This window comes from Schistocerca piceifrons, chromosome 1 (assembly GCF_021461385.2).
Source record: "Schistocerca piceifrons isolate TAMUIC-IGC-003096 chromosome 1, iqSchPice1.1, whole genome shotgun sequence".
NCBI lineage: Eukaryota > Metazoa > Arthropoda > Insecta > Orthoptera > Acrididae > Schistocerca > Schistocerca piceifrons.
In genome coordinates this window covers 637,810,691-637,837,915 of record NC_060138.1, presented here as the reverse complement: position 1 = coordinate 637,837,915, position 27,225 = coordinate 637,810,691, and the positions used below count along the sequence as shown (strand labels likewise).

The window sequence follows — 27,225 nt, the reverse complement described above, 5'->3', positions numbered from 1 at the left end:
TCTTAACATGGAGTATAGATTTAAATGTCAGGAAGTCGTTTCTAAAAGTATTTGTGTGGAGTGTAGCCATATATGGAAGTGGAACATGGACGATAAATATTTTGGACAAGAAGAGAATAGAAGCTTTTGAAATGTGGTGCTACAGAAGAATGCTGAAGATTAGATGGGTAGATCATATAACTAATGAGGAGGTATTGAATAGAATTGGGGAGAAGAGGAGTTTGTGCCACAACTTGACTAGAAGGAGGGATCGGTTGGTAGGACATGTTCTGAGGCATCAAGGGATCACCAATTTACTACTGGAGGGCAGCATGGAGGGTAAAAATCGTAGAGGGAGACCAAGAGATGAATACACTAAGCAGATTCAGAAGGAAGTAGGTTGCAGTAGGTACTGGGAGATGAAGGAGCTTGCACAGGATAGATTAGCATGGAGAGCTGCATCAAACCAGTCTCAGGACTGAAGACCATAACAACAGCAATAATAATAATAATAATAATAATAATAATAATAATAATCAATACTTAAATAATTAAACATAAAACCAATAATTATCTGTAACAATGCATTCCTTGATACTAAAGAGCTTGTGAAGACAGAGATTTACAGGAAACAATAAAATACCTGACTTACTTTTTGTCTGGAATGAGATGTAATGATTCCCAGTAATTCACCATTCTTGCTGCATGGTAGGCTTACACAAGGACTAATTTGACTAACTGGGAAGGATCTAAATAAAATGCTTAAACACTGTGTCACTATGGAACGAGATTCCAGCTATAAATACCTACATCCTTTTGAGAATAGGTCCTAGCAAAAATTTTGTAAATATTATATGTGCATACACATTTGGAAATTGGGGAGAGTACTACTCAGCTTTAGAAGCTTATTCATGTTTTGTCGTACACTATAATCCCTCACTATTACAGTAATCAAGATGTAAATCAATACTATAATGGTGCAGAAGGTGGGAATGAATAAATCTTGCTTGCCAGGATGTGCTAGTCTTCCATGGGCATTGTAGGATCCATAGATGGTTTGGGAGACAGAGTGACATATGAGAAAGCTGCAGACAAACCAATGGTGCTTTATTAACTTACCCAGCTTACAGTCTCCTGAGTGTACTCTTATTTTCTGGTGTGGTTTGGTGCTGCCTTGTAATATTCCGGCCCTGTGGCTGCAAGTGATGGTGTACAATGAGCAGCGTGTATGCGCATTTGAGGAAGCGCAGTGCTGATATAGATTCTTCTGTATGCTGCCACTGTGCTGACATCAGCAGGCAAGCACCACTTGTGGCTTTCTTCAGCACAGGGTAGCAGGCAGCAGCAATTGCATCCCCGTGGAGGTAGAGGTGTCTGCATCATCAGTGCAGCGCTGAACCGTTCAGGCTCAACATCATACAACTGCCCAGCTGTTTGACGATAAAGATCTGGTTCAAACACACTTAAATACTGCTGCTCCCTGCTGATGTCACTGTAACAGTGGTGTTGGAGTGCCTCATGGAATAGTCTGGAGAGGGGTGATAACTCAGTTGCAGTACTCCCTGTAGACCGGCCTGGTGTCAGTAGGTGCTGCCTTTCTTCATTGACACATTTGCGAAGCTGCTGACTTCACAGTCAACTGTGTAACATTGCCTCTGGTAAAAAATAGTAGAAATAAATTGCAGAGACTTAACAATGGAGAAGAGTTATCTATGCTATCAGACTTATAAATATTATTTTTGTATAAGGATGAGTGGTTTTTATTTCACTGTCTTGTCAATTCTGCAGTCCTCGCTGACAGATGTTAAATTTTTATGGTCTGTAACTGATGCAGTTATTTCTAGCAGGAATATAATTTTGTTGAATAAATATGAGATTAATAATTGTAGTGCACATTTTTGTGAGTAGCTAGTACCTATCCTGTATATGATTCAGTATGTAATAATTGAATGTTGCCCTGGCCATTTCTTTGTAGGCTCAAGGCTGTAGCGACATCATTATTGACAAAAATTATGTAAGTTCTTCCAACAGTCATATAATACTAAAAGTATAAAAGGAATAATTTTAATAATCTGAAAACGGCATCCTGCAATATTTTGCGATTCACACTAGGCCAGAGGGACACTTTTTATTAATGACAATATCAATAAATGCTTACGCTGCCATTGCACATAGGCAGCTATCCTGTAACATCCAGCCGCTCAGAAAAAATAATTAAGAATTGTTTAAATGTATTATTGAGTAAAAGTTAAAAAGGATTTTAATCCATCGTGGGTAGGACAGATGTCTTCACATTGGGATATGTATGCTATTGTTGGTGATAGCACCCTGAGAAAAATGAACCATGGCATTTAACATACATAAAAGAGAGAAGATTCATTATTTCTATTTTTCAAAACTATTTCATACAATAATAATGATGGCATGGTTATCGTTGCATGAATTATTAAATCAATCATGTATTATCATTTAAAATTATGCGATAACTGGCAGTCAGTAACCAATTTGGCTGTGGCCAGCTTTTGGTATGGTGCTTCACTGCTGGTTCTGTCTCATTTATAACTTTATCCTTTCTAATACATAAATGTTTTACTAAATGATTACTAAATCTGTACTTTGAATTTAGGATACTGTTTCCAGGACTGACACTGCATGTCGGCCTGTTGCATATTCATTAGTTCCTCTGCCCTGCTGTTTGTGAAACATACTCTTGACTTTAATATAATAGAGGGAAACATTCCATGTGGGAAAAATTTATCAAAAAACAAAGATGATGTGGCTTACCGAACGAAAGCGCTGGCAGGTCGAAAGACACACAAACAAACACAAACATACACACAAAATTCAAGCTTTCGCAACAAACTGTTGCCTCATCAGGAAAGAGGGAAGGAGAGGGTAAGACGAAAGGATGTGGGTTTCAAGGGAGAGGGTAAGGAGTCATTCCGATCCCGGGAGCGGAAAGACTTACCTTAGGGGGAAAAAAGGACGGGTATACACTTGCGCACACACGCACATATCCATCCACACATATACTCTTGACTTTCCTATTTAATCCTTTGACATTGCTCTGTAGTTTTCCAAATCAATGAAATATGTTGAATTGGTGCATACTTCAACACAAGCTCCGTGTATCTAATCTACTGAAGGGATCCTATATTTTTAGCAACTATTTGTGTTCTACATCACGTGTTACTACAGTGAATTCTCAGCCAACTAAGAAACATTAGTTACAGGTTATGCTGTAGCTAGGTGCTCAGAATTCCTTTTCTGTAGTTGAGTAATTGCATTTGGCTCTGTTCTAGAGGCAAGAAGAGAATGAAACTGGATGCTGTTATTCGTCGATTTCTTATGATAAGGCTTCCTTGACTGCAAAATTAGATGTGTCGATAACCGAGACGAATGGTTTTTCAAAGTCTGGATAAGCCAATACAGAAGGCATCAAAGTTGTTTCTAGTGTTTGCATTGATAGTGAATGTTTGGAACTCCAAGTAAAAACTGCTCCTTTGTTGAGTTCTTGTTCTCATGTGTGCTAAATCGGCATATGTCTGAATGAATCTCCAGTAAAAATGTGCAAGGCCTAGGAATGCCTGCAGATCTTTCTCATTCACCAATTCTGGATAATTTTTCACAGCGTCTACTGGTTTTAAATTAGGTTGGGCTCCATCTGCTGTTATCCTGTGTCTTAAATATTCTACTTCAAGTACAGCTAAATGACATTTTGACATGGATAGGAAAAGATTTTTCACTGTGCAGTCTTTCCAATACTGCATGCTGTTGTATGTCTTGGCTGAAAATACAAACATCAAGACAACTTGGACATTGTGTGGGCATTCATCCTCAGAGGACAGTATCCACCAGTCGTTGAAATGTTGCTGACTCATTCTGAAAATCGAAAGGAATACGGTTATACCTGTATACATCTGTATGTATGTTAAATGGTGTTAGACCTGTCATTTGGATGTATAGTCAGACAATTGTACCCACTGGTTAAACCACAAACAAAGATGAGTTTGCATGAACCAAGATAATCCAAGAAGTGTACCTGATTTGACAATGAATGAATACCCAGTAATGTTACAGAATTCATCTTCCTCTAATCACAATAAAACTTTTACTAATGTTCTTCTCTGTGTTTTCCTGACAAGTACCATGGGCAATACCCAGGGTGGATGTGATCATTCTCCAGGTTCAGCGGACCCAGCTTCCAGCTGTCATTAATCACCTATTTTACTAAGGCTTGTTGACTATATGGAATTATGTACAGTCATTGACTGATGGGTACTGCTCCTCCCATATGTATCCTGTGTCGGACTAAGGGACATGCTGGAATATTACTCCATTCTCAGAAAATATTAGAGAAGCCAAGTAGCACTGGGGAAATTATTTTTTGGTCTGCTGGCGACAAAAGGTTTAATTTAGTAAGCATCTCTTGTACGATTGGTTAGAATGCTTTGTCACTTCTTCATACTGTCATTAGGTGGACAATAATTTACTACCTGTACATCTTACTCCTTAGTAGGTACTTGTCACATCTTGTGAATCTGTGTTCAGCACTGTTGCAACAGTAGTTCTTCGCAGTGTTCCACTTCTGCAATACTAATATTACCAATTCTTAATGGAACACCCTGTTCGCCTTTTGGCTCTTCTTCAGTGATATTGACAGTTCTTGTTATATAGCAGTGTCTCTGGACTAGCAAGTCACCATTTGCTGCTGACTCTTTTAATAACAAATTACTTCCACTGCACTTTGGCATCTTCATTTCGATATACAATGTTTTTCTTGTTCCTGGGAGGGGGTTTTGCATTCACATTCAGTCAAATGTACATCAGCTTGTAATGGTGTTATTGTGTCGATACTTGGTTTGCGCATTCCCACAGCATCTCTAACATTCCTTTGCATCTGACCTTATGGTTTTAACTGCAGCCATAATTGTTATGATCAGATTGGATTTGTCTTTCAGCTACACTGATCTGAGAGGGGTGAGATATTAGAAAATCTAATCCCCATAAATCTTTGTAGCCTTTTTCTGTGCTCCTTATCAGTTGCATTTCTGCCACACATTTATCTTGATCTGTAATTGTGCACCCAGTTGCCATTTGACCTTTTAATAATACAGCTTAGCCGCCATAAACTCGCTTTGTTGACTGTTTGGCACCACATCAGAGAAATGTCAGCCCTTGGGTCAACTATGAAATTGTTCCCATGGTAAGCTGTGTTACTGAGCAGACCTTTGGAACTGTCGTCAGTGGAGATCAGAGTAACTACTGCTTCTTGGTGCAGAAATAGGAATAGCCCTTTTGGCCCCTCTGTTATTTAGCATACTCCTCTGAAAGCTTTTCGTCTTTGGTCTTGTGTGTCTTTTCATATGTTTCCTTATCATATGTCCTTGAACTCCACAGATAAAACATTGAATGTTTTTGTTACAAGAAGTTCTCCTTTGTTGTCTGTTCTCATGACAGCTGGTTCTCAACTACACTTCGAACACACAGTGATCTGGTTTGTGATTAATTTGAGATCTCCAAAGCAGTTCAACAAATTGAACTGCTATTTGTGTTGCTCTTTCAAATGTCTTCCCTGCTTGGCCTACTTCATCATGCAACCTCTTCAAAAAATAATATATTATGTCCTTTGTCCATTTTTAAACAATTTTATCTCATTGTGTGAACTATTCTTACTGACTTCATAGATGGTAGCATTAACTTTGCTAATATGATCCACAAAATGCTTGGTTGATTCTCTGACCAAAATACACACTTTGTGGAGTTGCTCCCTGTTACCATATTTACTCGAATCTAAGCCGCACTCGAATCTAAGCCACACCTGAAAAATGAGACTCGAAATTCAAGGGGAGAGAAAAGTTTTAGGCCTCACCTCCAAATCGAAACAAAGTGGGTCCATGTTAATATGAGAGACAACTTAGGTCGAATGAATGACGATACAGCTACAGTAGTTTGGTTCGAGTCGTAAGCTTAGCAGTTAAGCTTTACCAGGTAGCCATTGCTATGCGTCAGTCACTCCATCCGTATTTATACGGGTACCCTTCCTTTTTCACGTGCTTCGTCTGGTTTGAATTGATTGCTTATTTTTCTTTGATCTTATAAGTGCCGTTCTCTTTGTTATAGGTGTTTACGTGACTCTAAGCTGAAAATGCATTACTGTACTGTGTCATGCATTGTTTGTTGCATTCTGATAATGAGTGTTTATGGCCTGTTGCCACTTGCGGCCTGTTGCCACTTGCGGCCTGTTGCCACTTGCGGCCTGTTGCCGCTTGCGGCATGGCTTGCTTTTGTGCGCTCTACCACCGCTTACAATAAAAAAAAAAAAAAGAGGGATTGTATCGTTAGCGAAACAATGGCTATTTGTTGTTACTTACACTGCTGCTTTCTTTGATAATGATCAACAAGAACCAAATAACAGACTGCATATGATAGCAGATGTTCTGAATGAGGGTTTAGTGAAAATTTTTCTCCATTCGAAAATCTTTGCAGACGTCTCTTTAGTACATCACATTCTCCACAGAAATTAGAGTCATCTTAGATTTAAAAATCTAATCAATTGCCATGCTTCATTTCTGACTGTATCACTGTTCGGCATAAGAATAATACAAATATAAACATGACATGATATGTATATTCTTCCGCGTTTGCTGTTGTCTCACTCTAGTTTCGTAGTTTATTAGGCAGACAGGATTTAAATGAGATAGCAGCAAACACGAAAGAATACATGGCAAAATGTTTATATTTGTATTATTCTTATGGTGAAGAGAATACTGCATGTGATTCACAATTCATAAAAGTTCCTATTAGCAACCATCTCTTCTCACAGGTAGGAAAAAATTCAGAATGTAGAGTTGGCCATATTGACAAAAACCCCAAACAGTCTTGCCAGTCGGATTTTCGTAGTATATTGAAATGCTGAAGTGATAATAAATCATCTTAGTCACAGCTATTAATCAGTTCATAATACTAATTTGTTTGTAAACATGCAGGTAGCATTGACTGTGCTGGAAGCCAATCAGGAGAAGCTACTGTCTTGCCATGATGATGGAGAAGCCATGCAACTTCTGGGAGAATATCTGGAGGGTGTGTATAATGAGGAAGGGCATTCTGTGAGTCGCAACAAGGATGCAGAACAAGTGAACAAGGTTTGTGTGTTTTGTTCAGTGTTTTTTAATTGTTTTTCTCAAGTTATAGGCTATTACAACTGTGTTCGATAAAGATGTTCAGTTGTTCACATCGGTGTCAAATCAGGTAGGGGGCATCAGTAATATATGATTTCTGATATTTTGATGTCCGATGACAATTTCTGTATCAACTCTAAAATCAGAAATCTGATTTCATGCAAACATCTACTCTCTTTGAAAAAACACTTTTCATACAAAACATGCACATGGCTATGTTAATGGAAGGTCCAGGGTAGTTTATAAATAATGGAACATATAAAGATAACAACTTATGGTTTAACTGAAGTGCTTAGCTGTTGACAGACAGTGAAGGAGACTGACACATTTTTATGGTGATATTTGTTTTAAGTACATTAGGCATATTTCTCTGCCTAATGTTTTGTCTTCCTATGCTGGTGACATCAGAGGCTCTAACTACTCTACACTCAGTTATAGTCTCAAACAAGCTCAGCAAGCCAAACTGTTTGAGACTGAGAATGTTGTTAGGTTTTGGGTGAATCCTCCTTCAGAGCTGCTTCAATACACATACACCTTCACAGCTACATTGTTCTGGTTGTCAACACTGTGATGGCACTGCAGCTCAACTGAGGTGAGGTCTTGTGTTGGTTGGAGGAGGCAAAAGGGATATAGGTATAGAACGGAGGGTGGCTGACAGAAGGGTAAGAAGGAAGCAGGCACACAGGATAGGAATGTGGCACCAGTTGGATTGGGGAGGATTGTGGATCAGTTATTCTTCATTTCCAAGCATGACTAGTAGTTGAAATCCTGACATAGGATATGGTTCAGTTGTTTAGTCAGAGTTGATATTCAATGACAAGATTGTTACATTGCAGATGGTTCATGGGAGCAGTCAAAGGATTAAGAGCATGTGCGGGAAATCTTTAGACAGTGCTTGAGGGGCGATAGCTGTCTTTGAAGCCCTTAGTCAGATGTTCAGACTATTGGGCAAGGTATTCCTCATCAGTGTACATGCTCCATCCAGGAGTGGCCAGACTATAGAAGATAAACATTTTATTCTGGAAGGGATGACAACTATCAAAATGAAGCTAATGTTGATTGTTAGTGGACTTGATGATGACAGAGATTCTTGTGGAGCCATCATCAGCTGCAGATGATCAAGTGAAGCAGTTAGTAGAGAACATCGTGAGATCATGGAGCAAAGAGGACAGCTTGTGTGGACACCTAGTTCAACAGATATTGGACATATCATCAATCAGTTTGAACCAGCCCAAAGATTTTGGATGTTGTGCACCAGGAAGGTTTCTTTAGGTGGCTCATACACAGGTTTACATGTGGGGGTTCCCTTGACTGTATCATGGATTTGTCTGTATATCTTCGCCTTAAAGGAGAAGAAGTTATGGGTAAGGATATAGTTTGTTTGGTGGGTTTCGGGTCAGTAGGACATTGGAGGAGATGCTGTTTGGTTGTGGCAAGGCTATGGGCATGAGATATGTTGATTTATAAGGTGGTGACATCAGGAGTGTTGAGTAGGAATCCATATGGTAATGAAGTGTGGATAAGTGAGAGGTTGTGAAAGATGTGGTTTGTCACTTTGATATGGGAAGCTAGGCTGGGCAATAAATTTAGGGATGTTCATCAACAAGAATTGAGATTCTGTGGTGATAGAGTAACCAGCTTCAATGAAGTGTCCAGTATGATTGGGTTTATGGATAAAGAAATAATGAAAAATGTTATGTTGCAAAAGTGGCACTCCATAGTTGATTACTTTTTGTATGTGAAGCAAACTGACATCAGTGAGCAGTCTCTGAATTGTTAATACTTTGCTACATGTTTCTAGATTTTAGACTTTAACTTTTATTTTCCAGTATGTCTGTATGATGACAGTATTAGAAGGAATTTCAAGCGGAATTGCATGCTTGGTCCTAAAAATATCAGACAGGTATAAGATCCAAATAGTTCAAGCATATGCACCTACGTCTACTCACACAGATGAAGAGAAAGAATCTTTCTACGATTGTCTGAAGGAAATCTATGGGAAAGGCAGAGATTGTTTCTATAAATTCATAACTGGAGACTTTAATGCCAAAGTTGGAACATATAAAGAAGGTTGTTGGCAAAATATGGAATAGACAAAAGAAATGATGGAGGTGAGAGATTGGTACAATTTGCAGAATGCATGAAAACACCTATTATGAATGTTTTTCAAGAAGCACCCAAGTCGCAAATGGACTTGAAGGAGTCCTAACTTTGAAATGAAAAACAAGATAGACTTCATTCTTACCAATAGGTCTCAAAACATTAAAGATTTCACTGTGTTAATAAGGTTCAAGACAAGCATTGGTCATTGATTGTTAAGAATAAGATTTGAATTTAATACAAAATATGAAAGATTAAAACTAATTAAATGAAAAAGTAAAATTTTAAATGTCAAAAGTCTTAAAGAATGGAAAGAGAAATTTCATGAAAGAATTCAGAGAAAATTAAAAGAATGTGAAGCAGAAGTAGTATCATAGGTACTAATTATGACAGCTGAAGAAGTGGGTGGCTTATGTAAATCTCAAAACCAACCCAAGAAATTGACAAATAAAACAACAGGTTTGATGGACAAGAGAAGAAGAATGAAAGTTGATACGGACAAAGATATGATAGAATGTGCAGAGCTGTGCAAAGCTCTGAGAAAGAGCATGAAAGATGACATCAAGATGTATGAAGAAGACATGCTAAAAGCCAGTCTTGAGAATAAATGTAGTTTAAAGAAAGCCAAGTGAATGCTTATGATTTGAGGGAATCAGCTAGTAGCATTAGAACAGACCAAGGCTGAATTACAGACAAGAAAAATTTTTTTGAATATATTGGAAATTTCTGTACTAACCTATACAGTAAAATTAATGATGATACCTTAATCCTAGATGAATTGGATGCTTCTGTCTCCCAAATTCCAGAAATACTTCCATCAGAAGTCGAGCATGCAATAGACGATATGAAAAAAAGGGACTACTCCAGGTAGCGATGACCTCCCAGTCGATGTTCTAAAGCTGATGGATGAGGAATGCATAAATCATTTAGCTAAGATATTTTCAGCTTGTTTGCACCATGGAACATTACCAAGAGACGGGAATAAAACCAAAATAATTCTATTAAATAAGAAAGGTAGTACCAAAGTTATAAAGAACTATCGTCCTATCAGTTTACTCTCCATAGTGTACAAAGTTTTCACTAGGATCTTGACTACCAAATTGAGCACTACACTTGACCAGGCTCAACCCATTGAGAAAGCCGGTTTCTGATCAGGATTTAGCACAGTTGACCATATCTTCTCGCTTCGGGAAATAATTAGTAGAACAAATGAGTATGCTCTACCCTTTTGCCTTGCTTTTATAGACTTTGAAAGGCCTTTGATTCGATCAATCACCCAGCTATGTTTGCATCTCTAGAAGAACAAGGCTATATAAAAATCCTACATAACATTTACAAAACCACCTCAGCGTTTGTGTTACTGAAGATACTGATGAATTTCCCATTGAAAAGGGTGTAAAGCAAGGTGATTCTATATATCTCAAACATTTTCAGCAGTCTTAGAAAAAGCCATGTCTAAATTGAATTGGGTAGAAAAGGGAATTCAAGTTCTTGGAAAAAGACTGAGCAACTTGAGGTTTGCGGATGATATTGTCCTATTTGCAAATGACATAGAACAACTTGAAGTATTAGTTAACAAACTTCCAATGGTGTGCTCCGAAGTTGGACTAAAAATGAACATTGATAAAGCCAAGATGATGATCAATGAATGGACACCTGAGGGAACTATGTCAGTTGGAAGTACACAACTCCAAAGAGTCACAGAATATGTCTATCTGGGTCAACTGATAAACATGAAAGAAGATTTAAAATCAGAAATATTACGATGAATTAAATTAGGCAGGCAAGCTTATGGGAGGCACTCTTCAATTTTGAAATCTAAGATGTTGGTTGAGCTGAAGAAATCTATTTTTAACCAATGTGTATTGCCATTAATACTTTATGGCTGTGAAACATGAACATTAAATGAGTTCATTGTTAGGAAGCTAACAGTAGCCCAAAGAGGAATGGAAAGATCAATGCTGGGTTACACAAAAAAAAGACAGGAAGAGAGCAGTTAAAATAAGATGAACAATGAAGGTCACCAACATAATGGAAAGAGTGAATACATTGAAATGGCAGTGGGGTGGTCATGTTGCTTGAACAAAAGATGGTGGATGGTCTAAACAAGTCCTAGACTGGAGTCCAATTTACCAAAAAAGACATAGAGGAAGACCACCAGACAAATGGGACAGAGAAATAAGGAATACCGTGGGATTCAATTTGCAACAGGAAACTCGGGACTGGAAAAAATGGAAGATCTTCCTGGGATGCTTTGTTACACGTCAACTCAGAGGCCACATCATTAAGTGATAGAACTGGATGATGATGATGATGATGATGATGATGATGATGATGATGATGATGATGCGTGATTTACCTTTGATTTATTGCATTCATAGAAGGAAATATAATCTTTGTCCAGAAGTGTTACAGAAATTAATTAATTAATTGTTGTTGAATAACACTGTGTTCTGTCATAACCACAATGGCCTCACCTAGCACTCTGCTAATGTAGATCAAATTTAGATTCAAATTTTCCGATGCCAAGAGATATATCTTAATATACATACTGCAGTGTGTATAAATCATAATGACTGGTTAAAAAAGGTAGGATTCATTAATCTGAAGATTGGCTTCATCATCACAGAGCTTTACTAGGCATGGTCCACTTTCTCTGGCCTTTGAACTGACTTAACTCAGCTAGTTATAAGGGAACCCAAAGCTCTGAATCACTGTGCAGCTCTGCATTTTTCCACATGATCAAACAATGCCAGAGGTGAAAGAAGTAATATGTAATAAACAAAGTTCGTATGTCTGACATTGGGATCAAACTTAAGATGTGTGGATCCATTGCTTGGCCCTCAACCACTGAGCCTCTTCATTCTTTAGTTTTACACTTTCATGGCAGATGTATCCCAAAAAAATTTGTTAGCCAGTTATATCCATACATTTATTCATTCATCCCACATAGTCTCTATATCCTGTTATGGAGCACATACTCAAGACATATGGAATAAATCAATATATACAATAATAAAGTGAAGGAGCTGTTATAAACTGGACTAACAACATTTATTTGTGTGTTGTAAGAGTGGAGGCCTATTTACAATTAGCATTGCCATCTGACATTCAGCTAACATGAAGCTTTAATAATTCAAACTAAATAATCAGGAAAGTTGTAGGAGGTGACTGAGGTATTTTGCTGACTTTCTTTTGATTTTGTAAAGATTCTAAATCCATTCTGGTCACTGGACTCACTCTGAGTTGTGGTTTGGTTATTCTTTGGCATTAACTGTTGTTGTCCTTAACCATGGAGGCTTGGTAAGATACCACTAAAATATCAGCACAAGAGTTGTTAATTTAGATGATTGTTTATTTATTTAATGTTTTCTGTTGCTTTCTGGTGGGAAAATTTTTGGGTCTGTATCATTGGTCATGTGGGACTCTTAGCAGAATGCAGACTGGGCTACCTTGTTTGTCATAACTGAGTCATTATTCAGACCTACCTTGCTGGCTTTTGCAAGAAATAGACAGGTGTATACATTAGTTGTTACTGATAACAATATGTTCACCTTGGGCATTTGAAACCACTGCTCTTAGCAATTCACTCTTGGCCTTATTTCAACTAGTAAGATGATGTGGGTGATGTTTTTGCTAATTTGGCAACCACGTGAGTGAATTGTGTCCAGTGGATACAAACAGAAATCATCAACAGTTTTAATGTTGACTTTGTGTCATACTGTCTCAAGTGAATTGCTAATACTGTGTTTCACCTACTGATGTTGAATGGTGTATGAGCTAGTTGCATGAAGCTTTGGTGGAGTTGTAAATGAAGTCTGTATGGATATATTCTCAAGTTTGTCAGAACATGCAGTTTCCTTCTCTTTGGAACCATGCTTGTAATTAATCTTCAATGTCTTGGTGTTTTTGTTGCCTGCTTTCCAGTTAAGTGACCTTCATGTTACTAGCTAACTGCAGTGGTTGTGATTATTTGTCCATTTGAGTTTGCGTGTGCTTCTACGATGGTGGCTGCACCATAAAATTTTGACACAGCTTTTAGATAGCTCTCAAATAAATATACATATCTTCACTGTTTCCTTCAAAATGACAGACACTATTAGAAGCATGTTCAACATTCCAGATCTGCAAAAGGCTGCATTATGTAAATTATTAAGAGGCAATCATCATGTCTGCAGAATTTGTGGCCGTAATGGATGCTTCATACATTGTAATTAGTGCTGCACTATCTGCTTTAAGAATTCTGAAAAACCTTAGTTCCAAAGAGATGGGAAACTCTTTATCTTGCATAGGATCATTGAAGTGTTGGTATCAGTGTGATAAGAGGGGAAATCTGTTATCTTTATTTGGGTGAAATCTCAAGGCAGCATTACTGGGAAGGAGCTTGCCAAGGCTAGAAACTTTATTTGGACTGAAATCCCAATCATGTATTAGAGATGCACTATTTAGATACATGATTGCACACAGGCAAAGAGAACTAGGCCAATCAAAAAGACACAAGGGCAAGAACTAAGATTACTCAGCCATTTAATTTTGAGACAGTGTCATTCGGAACAAAATGATCAATACCATGTGATTAAAACAAAAGTCAAATCACAATTCCTTTTTATCAATGGATTTCCAGATTAAGTGCATTGACTGTCATCAGACTGTCCCTTAACAATTCATGAGCATAATGCTACCACAGAATGGAATATTGATACCTAATAGATAAATTTCACACAATTCCAAAGGTACCCTGCAGTTTATAAGGTTAGGCCACATGTGAAACTAGCAACATAATGTGCAGCAGCCCAGCATTATGTTGCTGGGTAGTACATGGTTATGCAATCTAACTAGTTGTCTACCTGTATAGGTGGGCACAGCCAAACTGTGGCTAACTGCGAACCCGAACGTGCACCAGACCTTAATACAGGTGGCTACAGCTTTATCTGTGCCTTTGAATTCTGCACTCCTCATTATATGCATATTGAATTCTTGTTTCAGTTTTATTTACAGATTTTTAGTTTTAGGTACTATAAATAGTCGGGGGAACCCTTTCATCTTGCTAGAGTTTACCTGATTTCATGTGCCAACAAAAGAAATTACAGTGTACTTAGTATATCCTTCAATAATATTTGGTGCAAACAGGATAGCACCACTCTGACATAAAGTTTTCTACATTCATGACAACATAAATGTATTGAGGAAATTTTAGGATCATGACCACATGCTATTTACCTCACCGAATTGTGTTTTATTAGTAAGTCAGATGTTCACTTCTGTCTTCAGTTTGTGATGGTGAAAATAGTGTGACACATTGTAGTATTATGCATAAAAGAGGCTATAGTGTAATCATAATACTAACATATGTGGTGCAGGCACATACACAAGTGAAAGAATATCATAAGTAGAAAAAATGTCAGTGCGTGACTCACTTGGAAGATGGTTGAAGTTCTGAACCCAAATGTTTCCTGGAAGTATATAACATCTAGGAGCATTCCCAAAATTTTAGAGAAAACTTGAAGATGATCTGAGTATTAAAGATATTTCACATCTACTGATTGTTTTAAAATCTAATAAAATGATACTTGTTGTTGATTTTCTGATAATCTGGTAATGAGTGACTCATCATTTGCAAAAACAGAGTAGTGGTAGAGACCTGTAACATGAAAATTGGACAAAAACCCTAAGCTGCCTCCAACATCAGAGCTTTCAGTGTACAGTTATGCAGAAATTGTAGATAACTGAGTAATTGGTGTTTATACAAAGCATCATGCTGAGAGTGAAAGACATACCATATAAAACTACCTCACAGATTGCATTTGTGTGCTGGACTTGGGACCTTAACCAGTATCTTTGCCTTTTGCAGGCAAGTGATTAATGACTGACAGAGGTCCCAGGTTCAATTCCTTGTCCAGCACAAAGTTTTAATCTGACAGGAAGTTTCAAATCAGTGCACACTCCACTTCAGAGTAAAAATTGACTGTGGAAGTAACATGTAGTTTATATCCCACATATTGCTACTTTACCTTTGTAATATTATGATGTATGATTACTTTTTTATTATAGTTTTACAGTAAATTTTTAAACTTAATATAATTCACACAGGATATATTAATAATGTTTTGAGTTCGTCAGCAGATGGATTTGAATTTTTTAAAATTTTTTGATTCGAATTCGTGATCTGTAGTTATATAACAGCTTTTTCTTTTTACCTACCAGAGCATATCAGTGCAGAGCCTGCTGTATGACGCCTACACGCACTATGATACTCTAACTGCTAACAGTATAGAACGCCTCCGCTTGAAGTATAGGTTAAGAGTTGTGCAGCAACTGGAAGATGGCGTTGGTCGTAATGTTATCCGTAGTGTTGCATCAGAGGGTTATTTCACTACAGAAGAGTTGCAGGTAATGTGGTATTGATTTACATCTTATGGACATGTTATGTTACTTGTAGAGTAGCAAAGGTATTCCAGTATCACTTTCAAATATGGTTCATTTATCTACTTGATCTTCTCATGTTTGAAAATATTACTTTTTACACAACAGTATGGCATGTAGACCTGACAGTTTGCTAAAAAAGAAATGAAGAATTTGATAAATTGAGTATACCAGTGAATACTGACATTTTACATGTGTTATACATAACATATAGTTGAGGCAATTATTGGTCATCTCTTGAGCAAATTTAGAATTCTTGCTACTGCATGGCAAGCTTGCATAATCATCTACTTTTAGCATATTAGCGTCCTTTCAAAACTAATGTGTCCTTTTTTTTTTTACTTTGAGGGGTGTCCTAGTCAGATTATGTTGGTGTAGTAGCATTTTTTAAGTTCTCACTGATTTCCTGTTGGCTTCATTGTGCTGCAGCAGATAGCAGCAGCAATGGCAGCAAAGCATTCCAAAATGGGGTTGTCATAGAGTTAAAAAAAAAAAAAAAAAAAACCACATTGAATTGCCCGCTGCTGAAAAAATTACACTAATTGAAATCCATCAGAACTCGCTAAAGGTATGAGATAATACTGTAAGCATGAGTAATGTGAGGCAATGGGTACTGTTGTTTTACTAGTGTTGAAAAAGATATGCATGAAAGTCATATCCTGGCAGACCGTCCCATCCCTCAAAATGAGAAGTGTTTTGATCAGCTCATCAATGATTATCAGTGGATTATAACTAGGTAATTGTGTGTACAGCTGACTGTCCACTGTATTGCCGTCACAAGAGATTACGTAACCTTGGTTATTACAAAGAGTCTCTTGGATGCTTATAGAAGACCAAAAAATTCATGAAATGGAAATTTGTGTGGACCTGCTGGAACAATAGCAGGCTGAAGGTGAAACGTTTCTAAATACCATCATCACAAGAGATGAAATATGTTGTCACCATTGTGAGCCAGAATCTAAAAGACACTCCATGTATTGGTGGCATGCGAATTTCCAACAAAAAAGTAGTAGAAAAAGACACTTCTATCTGCAGGTAAAATGATGTGCATGCATCTTCTGTCGTGGATAGGGTGTGGTTATTTTGGATGTCTTGGGGCAACTGTCAATCCAAAACACTAAAAGGCAACAGCGTGCTTCCAGATTTTCTGGCGAGGTGTTGTTTCCATTTTAAGCACAATATTTTGATGACCAGCTTAGCCCACACTGTCGGATTGGAGTCAATGCAGAAAGTACACATACCAGCAAAGCTTGCAGCACCTGAAGAAGATTGTTGGATTTGTTGCTGAATATTGTGCATGAAATAAAAACAACAACTGGCAGAACATCTGGAATCAAATAATTAATCAGTCACACTGAAAAAGCCACTACAAGAAAAGGCCACTACAAGAAAACACTAAGCCAAAAGCCCAAATTTCCAGGGTGAGGCCAGAGAAGATGATGAATTTCTCCCTGCAACACGATAACAGCAGGCTGCACAACAGTTTTGCTACCATGGAACTCGCTACCAAATTTGGATGGACTGTCCTACTACATCCACTGTACAGTAGTAATTTGGCAGCTCACAAAAAATAGACGATGTGACCGACATTTTCCAGACTCAGATGCCAACAAAGCTGTAATACCATGGCTATCCTCAGCTGGATCAGCTTTTTTGAAGTGCAGCATGCAGGTTCTTGCTCATTGTTGGCAAAAGTGCGTAATGAGTACTGGTGACTATGTAGAAAAATTACTGTGTGTAGTTCAAACCTTGCTCTATTTAAATGTGTTATTGTTTCTGTAAGGTCATTGAGTCCTGGATATGGAAATAACTGATTATAAGATGGTAATAATGGTTTTCATAGTAGCTTAACGTGATGGAAATATGAAACTTTCTGGCAGATTTCATTTCACCATTGAAAATATGTTGAAGTGACTTAAATAGTGCATTTCAGATTTATGTAAAAGCGAAATACACTGATGAGCTAAGATGTAATACCATTGCACAGTGCATTGTGTGCTTGGGTTGGGGTAATAGAAGTGTATAAGCGGACCAGAGATGGAGAATCATTTTAGTAATGGTATGGGCCTCAAATGTGGAAATCCACTAACATAAGTTACTTTATCAAAGCACAGGTGATTATGGCCCAATGTCTAGGAATGACTCCCTCATAAACAATGAAGCTGGTTGGATGTTCGCATACTACTATTGTGAACATCTGAGAAGTGGTTGAAGGATGGTGAAATCATGAGTAGGCAATTAGGTGCTGGATCTCCAAGCCTCATCACAGAATGTGGTGGTTGGAGCCTTGCACATTCTGTAAAGCAGGATATATGTTGATCTGTGGCAGATCTGATGACAAAGTGCAGTGCTGGGGCAAGCATAAGTGTCTCAGTGCACACTGCTCAGCACATGGTGAGCAGGGCCGCTGTAGGTGATGACCCTCTGTGTTGCCATGTTGATCCGACAAGACAGTTAATCACAACTGTATTGTGTGGGATTTAATTGAAATTGAATTGTGGATTGTTGGAATTAAATTGCGTGCTCAAATGAATCACATTTCTTGTTACACCAAGTTCATCATCATGTCCAGATACACCATCATCCAGGCGTAGGACTGCTCAAAACATGCACTGTTCTGTGGACCCAGATCGGTTTTGGCAGCATTATGATATGAGGGGCATTCACTTGGATATCTATGACACCTTTCACAGTAATCGAAGCTATGGACTTGTAAATAATGAAACATCCTGACAGATTAAAACTGTGTCAGTCCAAGACTCAAACTTGGGACCTTTGCCTTTTACAGGCAAGTGCTGTACCAACTGAGCCTCCCAAGCAAGACTCATTATCTGTTCTCGCAGCATTACTTCCACCAGTAACTCTTCTCTTACTTTCCAAACTTCACAGAAGTCCAGCACACAATTTTAATCTGCCAGGAAGTTTCACACTAGTGGACGTGCCACCACAGGGTGGAAAATTTATTCCGAACATCCCCCAGCCTGTGGCTAAGCCGTGTCTCCGTAGTATTCTTACTTACAGGAGTGTTAGTCCTGCAAGATTCAGAGGATTCGATTAGATTAGATTTACTTTCATTCCAATTGATCCGTAGTGAGGAGGTCCTCCAGGATGTAGAACATGTCAGAAAAACAACAATACATGACAAATATTTACACCTAAAACAAATAAGCTAATGTACCATTCCACAGGTCCCAAGTGGAATGATCGTCATTTTTTGATGAACACTATATGCAAGAGTCATTTTACAAATACTAATGCACTGAATCTAAAATAAAAAGTTTTTTATTTATTTACACACACACACACACACACACACACACACACACACACACACACACACATTTATGACTCCTTCAAAAACAATGAAGCTGGTTGGATGTTCGCATACTACTATTGTGAACATCTGAGAAGTGGTTGAAGGATGGTGAAATCATGAGTAGGCAATTAGGTGCTAGATCTCCAAGCCTCATCACAGAATGTGGTGGTTGGAGCCTTGCACACACACACACACACACACACACACACACACACAGATATATATATATATATATATATATATATATATGAACTCCAGAATTTCCTCTCCAACCTCAACTCCTTTGGTTCCATCAGTTTCACCTGGTCCTACTCCAAATCCCATGCCACTTTCCTTGACGTTGACCTCCACCTGTCCAATGGCCAACTTCACACGTCCGTCCACATCAAACCCACCAACAAGCAACAGTACCTCCATTATGACAGCTGCCACCCATTCCACATCAAACGGTCCCTTCCCTACAGCCTAGGTCTTCGTGGCAAACGAATCTGCTCCAGTCCGGAATCCCTGAATCATTACACCAACAACCTGAAAACAGCTTTCGCATCCCGCAACTACCCTCCCGACCTGGTACAGAAGCAAATAACCAGAGCCACTTCCTCGTCCCCTCAAACCCAGAATCCCCCACAGAAGAACCACAAAAGTGCCCCACTTGTGACAGGATACTTTCCGGGACTGGACCAGACTCTGAATGTGGCTCTCCAGCAGGGATACGACTTCCTCAAATCCTGCCCTGAAATGAGATCCATCCTTCATGAAATCCTCCCCACTCCGCCAAGAGTGTCTTTCCGCCGTCCACCTAACCTTCGTAACCTGTTAGTTCATCCCTATGAAATCCCCAAACCACCTTCCCTACCCTCTGGCTCCTATCCTTGTAACCGCCCCCGATGCAAAACCTGTCCCATGCACCCTCCCACCACCACCTACTCCAGTCCTGTAACCCGGAAGGTGTACACGATCAGAGGCAGAGCCACGTGTGAAAGCACCCACGTGATTTACCAACTGACCTGCCTACACTGTGATGCATTCTATGTGGGAATGACCAGCAACAAACTGTCCATTCGCATGAATGGACACAGGCAGACAGTGTTTGTTGGTAATGAGGATCACCCTGTGGCTAAACATGCCTTGGTGCACAGCCAGCACATCTTGGCACAGTGTTACACCGTCCGGGTTATCTGGATACTTCCCACCAACACCAACCTATCCGAACTCCGGAGATGGGAACTTGCCCTTCAGTATATCCTCTCTTCTCGTCATCCGCCAGGCCTCAATCTCTGCTAATTTCATGTTGCCGCCACTCATACCTCACCTGTCTTTCAACAACTTCTTTGCCCCTACACTTCTGCCTCGACTGACATCTCTGCCCAAACTCTTTGTCTTTAAATATGTCTGCTTGTGTCTGTATGTGTGGATGGATATGTGCGTGTGTGCGAGTGTATACCTGTCCTTTTTTCACCCTAAGGTAAGTCTTTCCGCTCCCGGGATTGGAATGACTCCTTACCCTCTCCCTTAAAACCCACTTCCTTTCGTCTTCCCCTCTCCTTCCCTCTTTCCTGATGAGGCAACAGTTTGTTGCGAAAGCTTGAATTTTGTGTGTATGTTTGTGTTTGTTTGTGTGTCTATCGACCTGCCAGCGCTTTTGTTCGGTAAGTCACCTCATCTTTGGTTTTATATATATATATATATATATATATAAAAACAAAGATGATGTGACTTACCAAATGAAAGTGCTGGCAGGTCGACAGACACACAAAATTCAAGCTTTCGCAACAAACTGTTGCCTCATCAGGAAAGAGGGAAGGAGAGGGAAAGACGAAAGGATGTGGGTTTTAAGGGAGAGGGTAAGGAGTCATTCCAATCCAGGGAGCGGAAAGACTTACCTTAGGGTGAAACAAGGACGGGTATACACTCGCACACACACACATATCCATCCACACATATACAGACACAAGCATATATATATATATATATATATATATATATATATATATATATATATAAAAAGTGATGGCATGTCGACAGACACACAAACATACACACAAAATTCAAGCTTTCGCAACAACCTGTTGCCTCATCAGGAAAGACGGAAGGAGAGGGAAAGACGAAAAGATGTGGGTTTTAAGGGAGAGGGTAAGGAGTCATTTCAATCCTGGGAGCGAAAGACTTACCTTAGGGGGGAAAAAAGGACGGGTATACACTCGCGCGCACACACACACACACACACACACACACACACACACACACACACACACACACACATATCCATCCACACATATACATATTTACAATGAACACATTACTGCACTGAAATTGTGCAGAAGTTGTTATATCACACACACAAATCAGTTAGTTCTACTGAGAAATTCATCAATGGAGTAGAAGGAGTTGGCCACCAACAAATCCTTTAGGTTTCTCTTAAACTGAATTTCATTGGTTGTTAAGCTTTCTATGGCTGCTGGCAACTTATTGAAAATGTATGTTCCTGAATAATGCACACCTTTTTGTACAAGACTAAGTGACTTTAAATCCTTGTGAAGATTATTCTTATTTCTAGTATTGAGTCCGTGAATTGAGCTGTTGGTTTGAAAAAGTGATATATTTTTAATGACAAATTTCATTAAGGAATAGCTATATTGGAAAGCAGTAGTTAATATCCCTAGTTCCTTAAACAGGCTTCTGCAGGATGTTCTTGAGTTCACACCACATATAACTCTTACTGCACGTTTTTGTACCTGGAAAACTTCAGCTTGGCTTGATGAATTAACCCAAAAAATAATCCCATATGACAGTATGGAATAAAAGTAAGCATAGTACGCCAGCCGTTTCATTTTTATATCCCCTATGTCTGACACAATTCGCATTGCAAACAGAGATTTGTTAAGACGCTTCAGCAGTTCTGTGGTGTGCTCCTCCCAGTTGAATTTATTATCAAGCTGTAATCCCAAGAATTTAACACTGTCCACTTCTTCTATCTGCTTGTCATCGTATGTTAGGCATATACTCGTGTGACACCCCTTACAAGCTCTGAACTGCATGTAGTGTGTTTTTTCAAAGTTTAGTGATAAAGAATTGGCTAGGAACCAGTGATTAATGTCCACAAATATTTTATTAGCTGATCTTTCTAAGACTACACTTGATTTGCTATTTATTGCAATGTTTGTATCATCGGCAAACAAAACGAACTTGGCATCTGGTAACGTTACTGATGAAAGGTCATTGATATACACAAGAAAAAGTAAGGGCTCCAAAATGGAACTTTGTGGGACCCCACGTGTAATTAGTTCCCAGTTGGATGATGCCTGATAGCTTGATACATGTCTCTTTCCTAATAACACCCTTTGTTTCCTGTCAGAGATATAAGATTTGAACCATTTTGCAGCATTTCCTGTTACACTATAATATTCTAATTTACTTAAAAGGATATTGTGATATACACAGTCAAATGCCTTTGACAGATCACAAAATATACCAGTTGCCTGCAATTTTTTGTCTAATGAATTAAGCACATTTTCACTGTAAGTGCAGATAGCCTTCTCAATATCAGAACCCTTTAGAAATCCAAACTGTGACTTTGACAGTATGTTATTTGAGATAAATTGGTTATAAAGCCAATTGTACATTACTTTTTCTAAAATTTTTGAGAATGCTGGCAACAGTGAAATTGGACGGAAATTTGATGCTATTTTTTTATCTCCCTTCTTAAACAGTGGCTTAACTTCAGCATATTTCAACCATTCAGGAGAACTTGTGTGAAGTTTAGAAGATAGGAGGTGAGGTACTGGCGGAAGTGGAGCTGTGATGTCAGTTCGTGAGTCATACTTGGGTAGCTCAGAAGGTAGGGCACTTGCTCACGAAAGGTAAAGGCCACATGTTAGTCTCGTTCTAGCACACAGTTTGGATCTGCCAGGGAGTTTTGTATCAGTGCATACTCCACTGAGAGTGAAAAATTCATTCTGGAATATATGAACATAATTGTGGACCACCTGCAGCCCTTCATGCTTGGTGTCTTCCCCCCTGGTGATAGCATCTTTCAGCAGGATAACTCCCTGCATCACAAGACCAAAATTATGCTCGAGTGGTTTGAGGAGCATTACAGTGAACTGGGTTTTATGAATTGTCGACCAAATTTGCCTCGTCTGAACCTGATGGAGAAAATTTGTGACATTCAGGCACCAGCTCTTCACCCACAGATTGCCAGCCCTTAATTTATGGAACTGCATAAATCCGTGCTATGAGGCATCCTTGCTGTTTCATGTTCCAAATGTGAAGATGCATGCTATTAAGTATGTGGTCATAACATTTTGGCTCACCAGTGTATAATGAAAAGTTCTGAATAGTACACTTCAGCCTTTTCACGGTTAAGTTTTGATTTGACAGACATTTCTAGAAGTGTGGCATGTGCTAGTCCAATAAGGCAGTTTGGAGAACTTCTGTGAAGTTTGAAGTGAAAGAAATGGGCACTAGCAGCAATAAAACAGTGAGGGCAGGTTGTGAGTTCTGCCTGAGTGGCTCAGTCGGTAAGTGTATTGCCAATGAAAGGGAAGATTCCAGGTTCAAGTCTACATCTACATTACATCATCTCTACTTTGAATCCACTTGAAGGGTATGGCAATGGATAATTTCTATAGTAACATGTATTAGGGTTCCTTCTCATTTCATACATGGATAGTTTGCAGGAAGATTGATTGCTTAAATGCCTCTGTGCACACTGTAATTTGTCTAATTTTCTTCTTAATGCTCCCTGTGGGAATAATACATAGGGGACAGTAGTATATGCTGCCTCTTAATTTTGGTTCATATACATTGATGTGAATCCATTATCGTAGGCAGCAGTCTGACAAGATATTTACCTGACTGTTGCATGGTTACTTAGAAATAGCTCAGCATGTTAGGTGCAGAAATGTGCTCTGGATGATGGTGGAATCCCTTAATGCAAAAATCACCTAGGATGTCACAGGATTGTTTTATAATGAGACATTTAAAGATCACTGAAGTTAAAAGTGACAGTCAACTTATTGATAAGTGCTGCAAAATTTCATTGCAAGTATTACATCTCTGACAAGAAACTGTATCGCATTCCATTAATGTACTTGTTGGGAGTGCAGCAAGGTGTGTACTGATTTTGAATTGGTGTACTCATTATGCATTAGAGGTCTCCTAAAGAAAGGAGAGGGGGAGGGGGAACAATAATAGCCACAAGTGTGCAAAAAAAGTGAATAATTACATACAATTCATGAATAGGTAGAAATTCTCTGAAATTTATTTCTGTGAAGTTTAAACAGGTAGGAGGTATCTTCTCTCAGAACTGAATATTCAAAGGCTGCATAGGATTTACTAGTTGTTTCTGAAAAGGGAATGGTCAGAGAACAAAAGGTTTGAAGCTGATGACCTTGCTCCTGAAGAAATAGAGTGTAAAGGGAAGGACTGCTACTGAATCATACTTCCAGGGTTTATTCAGAGCCTAGTATAATATGGTTTGCCATTCTTAGAATGATGTTTACTCACAATGTTTTCAGTTGAAATAAGCATCAAACCTGCTCCAGATGAGGGAACAAATTGAAATTTGATGTCACAATGTGACACAAAGCACTATCCACTCTGTTAAAGAAGAAAAATGATCCAATTCTGTGGACAGTATGGTATGACTGTCAGAAGATCTGGACACTGCCCAAGCTGCCTGATCAGCAGACCTTTTAAGTTTCCAAATTTAATTAAATAATTTTAGTAATGCTAAAGGTCATTCAGAGTCATATCTTAAGAGAGAGACTGTTAAATCATACATTTGATTTGAAGAAAAGTTTTCTAAAGGAGCAAAGGAAGTAACATCATTTTTGTGTGATTGATAATTGTTGATTGTGATTGATAATTGTTTCTTTGTTCCTCCTATTTGGCACTCAATCCGTTTATATCTCTTTCCCACTGACATTACTTTTGTTATGAAGATTAGCATCTCCAAAACAAAAGTAATGTCAGTGGGAAAGAGATATAAACGGATTGAGTGCCAAATAGGAGGAACAAAGTTAGAACAGGTGGACGGTTTCAAGTACTTAGGATGCATATTCTCACAGGATGGCAACATAGTGAAAGAACTGGAAGTGAGGTGTAGCAAAGCTTATGCAGTGAGCGCTCAGCTACGATCTACTCTCTTCTGCAAGAAGGAAGTCAGTACCATGACTAAGTCATCTATGCCCCGTTCAATCTTTCGGCCAACTTTGTTGCATGGAAGCGAAAGCTGGGTGGATTCAGGTTACCTTATCAATAAGGTTGAGGTTATGGATATGAAAGTAGCTAGGATGATTGCAGGTACTAGTAGATGGGAACAATGGCAGGAGGATGTGCACAATGAGGAAATCAAAGAAAAACTGGGAATGAACTCTATAGATGTAGCAGTCAGGGTGAACAGGTTTAGATGGTGGTGTCATGTTACATGCATGGGAGAAGCAAGGTTACCCAAGAGACTCATGGGTTCAGCAGTAGAGTGTAGGAGGAGTCGGGGTAGACCAAGGAGAAGGTACCTGGATTCGGTTAAGAATGATTTTGAAGCAATAGGCTTAACATAAGAAGAGGCACCAATGTTAGCACTGAATAGAGGATCATGGAGGAATTTTATAAGGGGGACTATGCTCCAGACTGAACGCTGAAAGGCATAATCAGTCTTAAATGATGATGATGATGATGATGATGATGATGATGATGATGATGATGGTCAGTTTAACTGGCACTGAAACTCTTCAGTGTATCAGTGATGTTTATTTGGGCCACAATGGAAATACTATATTAATTATTAAACAATGGAAACTCCAGGTAGGAATATTAACAATGTAGGAAAAAGGAAGATGGCTATTAACCATGAAGAAGATTCATCAAGTTGCAGACAGGCACACTTAAGACACAAGACCCACCGTCTGCTGCCACTGAAGAACACAATATCATGCAGAGCGGAATGTTACTTGTGGCCTCCCTTCAGCGCCTGATGCTGAGGAGCATGGAACAGTGTCCGATGACAGTGGCCGTGAAGCAATTCCGCCAGCGATGGTGCATCTTATGGATGAGAATGATAGGAGACGAGAAACAGTTGCAGTGCTTGATCCCTGGTGTGTGCGGAGCGAAGTTTGGCAATCTGATGCTTGAAAATTGTGACAAAACATTCTGCTTCACTGTTTGACTGTGGGTGGAACGGTTCACTAGTTAGATACTGAATGCCATTGCATTCACAGACTGTTTCAAATTCATTTGACATGAATTGAGGGCAGTTGTCTGACAATATGACTTCAGGCAAACCTTCGAGGCAAAAAATAGAGGACAACACCTGAATTGTGCTACATGACATTGTCGAGTTCAGTGGCACAGGAAAAGGAAATTTGGTTTAAGGTTCTACCACAATCAACCAACGAGTGTTCCAAAAAGGTCCCGCAAAGTCTAAGTGCACATGTTGCCATGGTGATTGCAACGTACGCCAAGCAGAGAATTTGTGTGGTGGAGTGGACTGATTTTCCGCACATACGTGACACCGTGACTTCACCTGTTCTATTTGGGTGTCCATGCCCTGCCAAGTATAGTGTTGATGCACTAACTGTTTCATATGAACAATCCCCCAGTGTCCTTGGTGAAGTAACTGCAACACTTCTTTTTGCAAAGCTTTGGGGATGAACTGTCCACTGTTATTTTGTACAAGACTCACACCTTGCTGTATAGCGAGGCTATGCCAACATGCAAAGTATCTGCGCACTACAGAGTTCTTTATGCTATGCAATGAGCAAGGCCAAGATGTGGGAATGTATTTGAGCAAAATGTTCAAATTTGAATCAGCTTCTGTGGACTGTGCTATTTTCCTATAGTTGAGAGGAAAGGATTGAAGCAATTCAGAATCCTGAGCTTCAAAGTGACAACGAGATGCAGCAAAAGCGTCACTAAGAAGATCTGAAAGTTTTTCTGCATTACTATGTTGAGATGTTGGACAATACACAATCTCGTGCTGGTATTGAGACAACAACAAAGCCCATCTTTGCAATTTTTGATCAGTTCGTACAGGAACTGGCTTCATCGAATGAAACAAGGACTGCATCGGTTTGTGATCCATTACCAAGCAGAATTTTCTGCCATACAAATAGTGGTGGAATTTGGTGACACGATCCACAATAGCCAATGCCTCTTCCTCTATTTGTGAACAGTTACACTGAGCTTTGGACAACACTTTTGATGCAAAAGCAATAGGTCTGTCTT

The 27,225-nt window shown here is 39.0% G+C and overlaps 1 protein-coding gene across 2 annotated transcripts in view; it reads left to right on the top strand.

Moving 5' to 3' along the window:
- The window catches only part of LOC124805065 (TBC1 domain family member 9), a 170,275-nt gene that overhangs the window by 84,404 nt on the left and 58,646 nt on the right, over positions 1–27,225 (top strand). For both annotated transcript variants that reach the window (XM_047265501.1, XM_047265493.1), the window contains exons 15-16: positions 6,969–7,124; positions 15,465–15,650. In XM_047265501.1, coding sequence (XP_047121457.1) covers positions 6,969–7,124; positions 15,465–15,650 — 342 coding nt within the window. The remainder of the gene's footprint in view (positions 1–6,968; positions 7,125–15,464; positions 15,651–27,225) is intronic.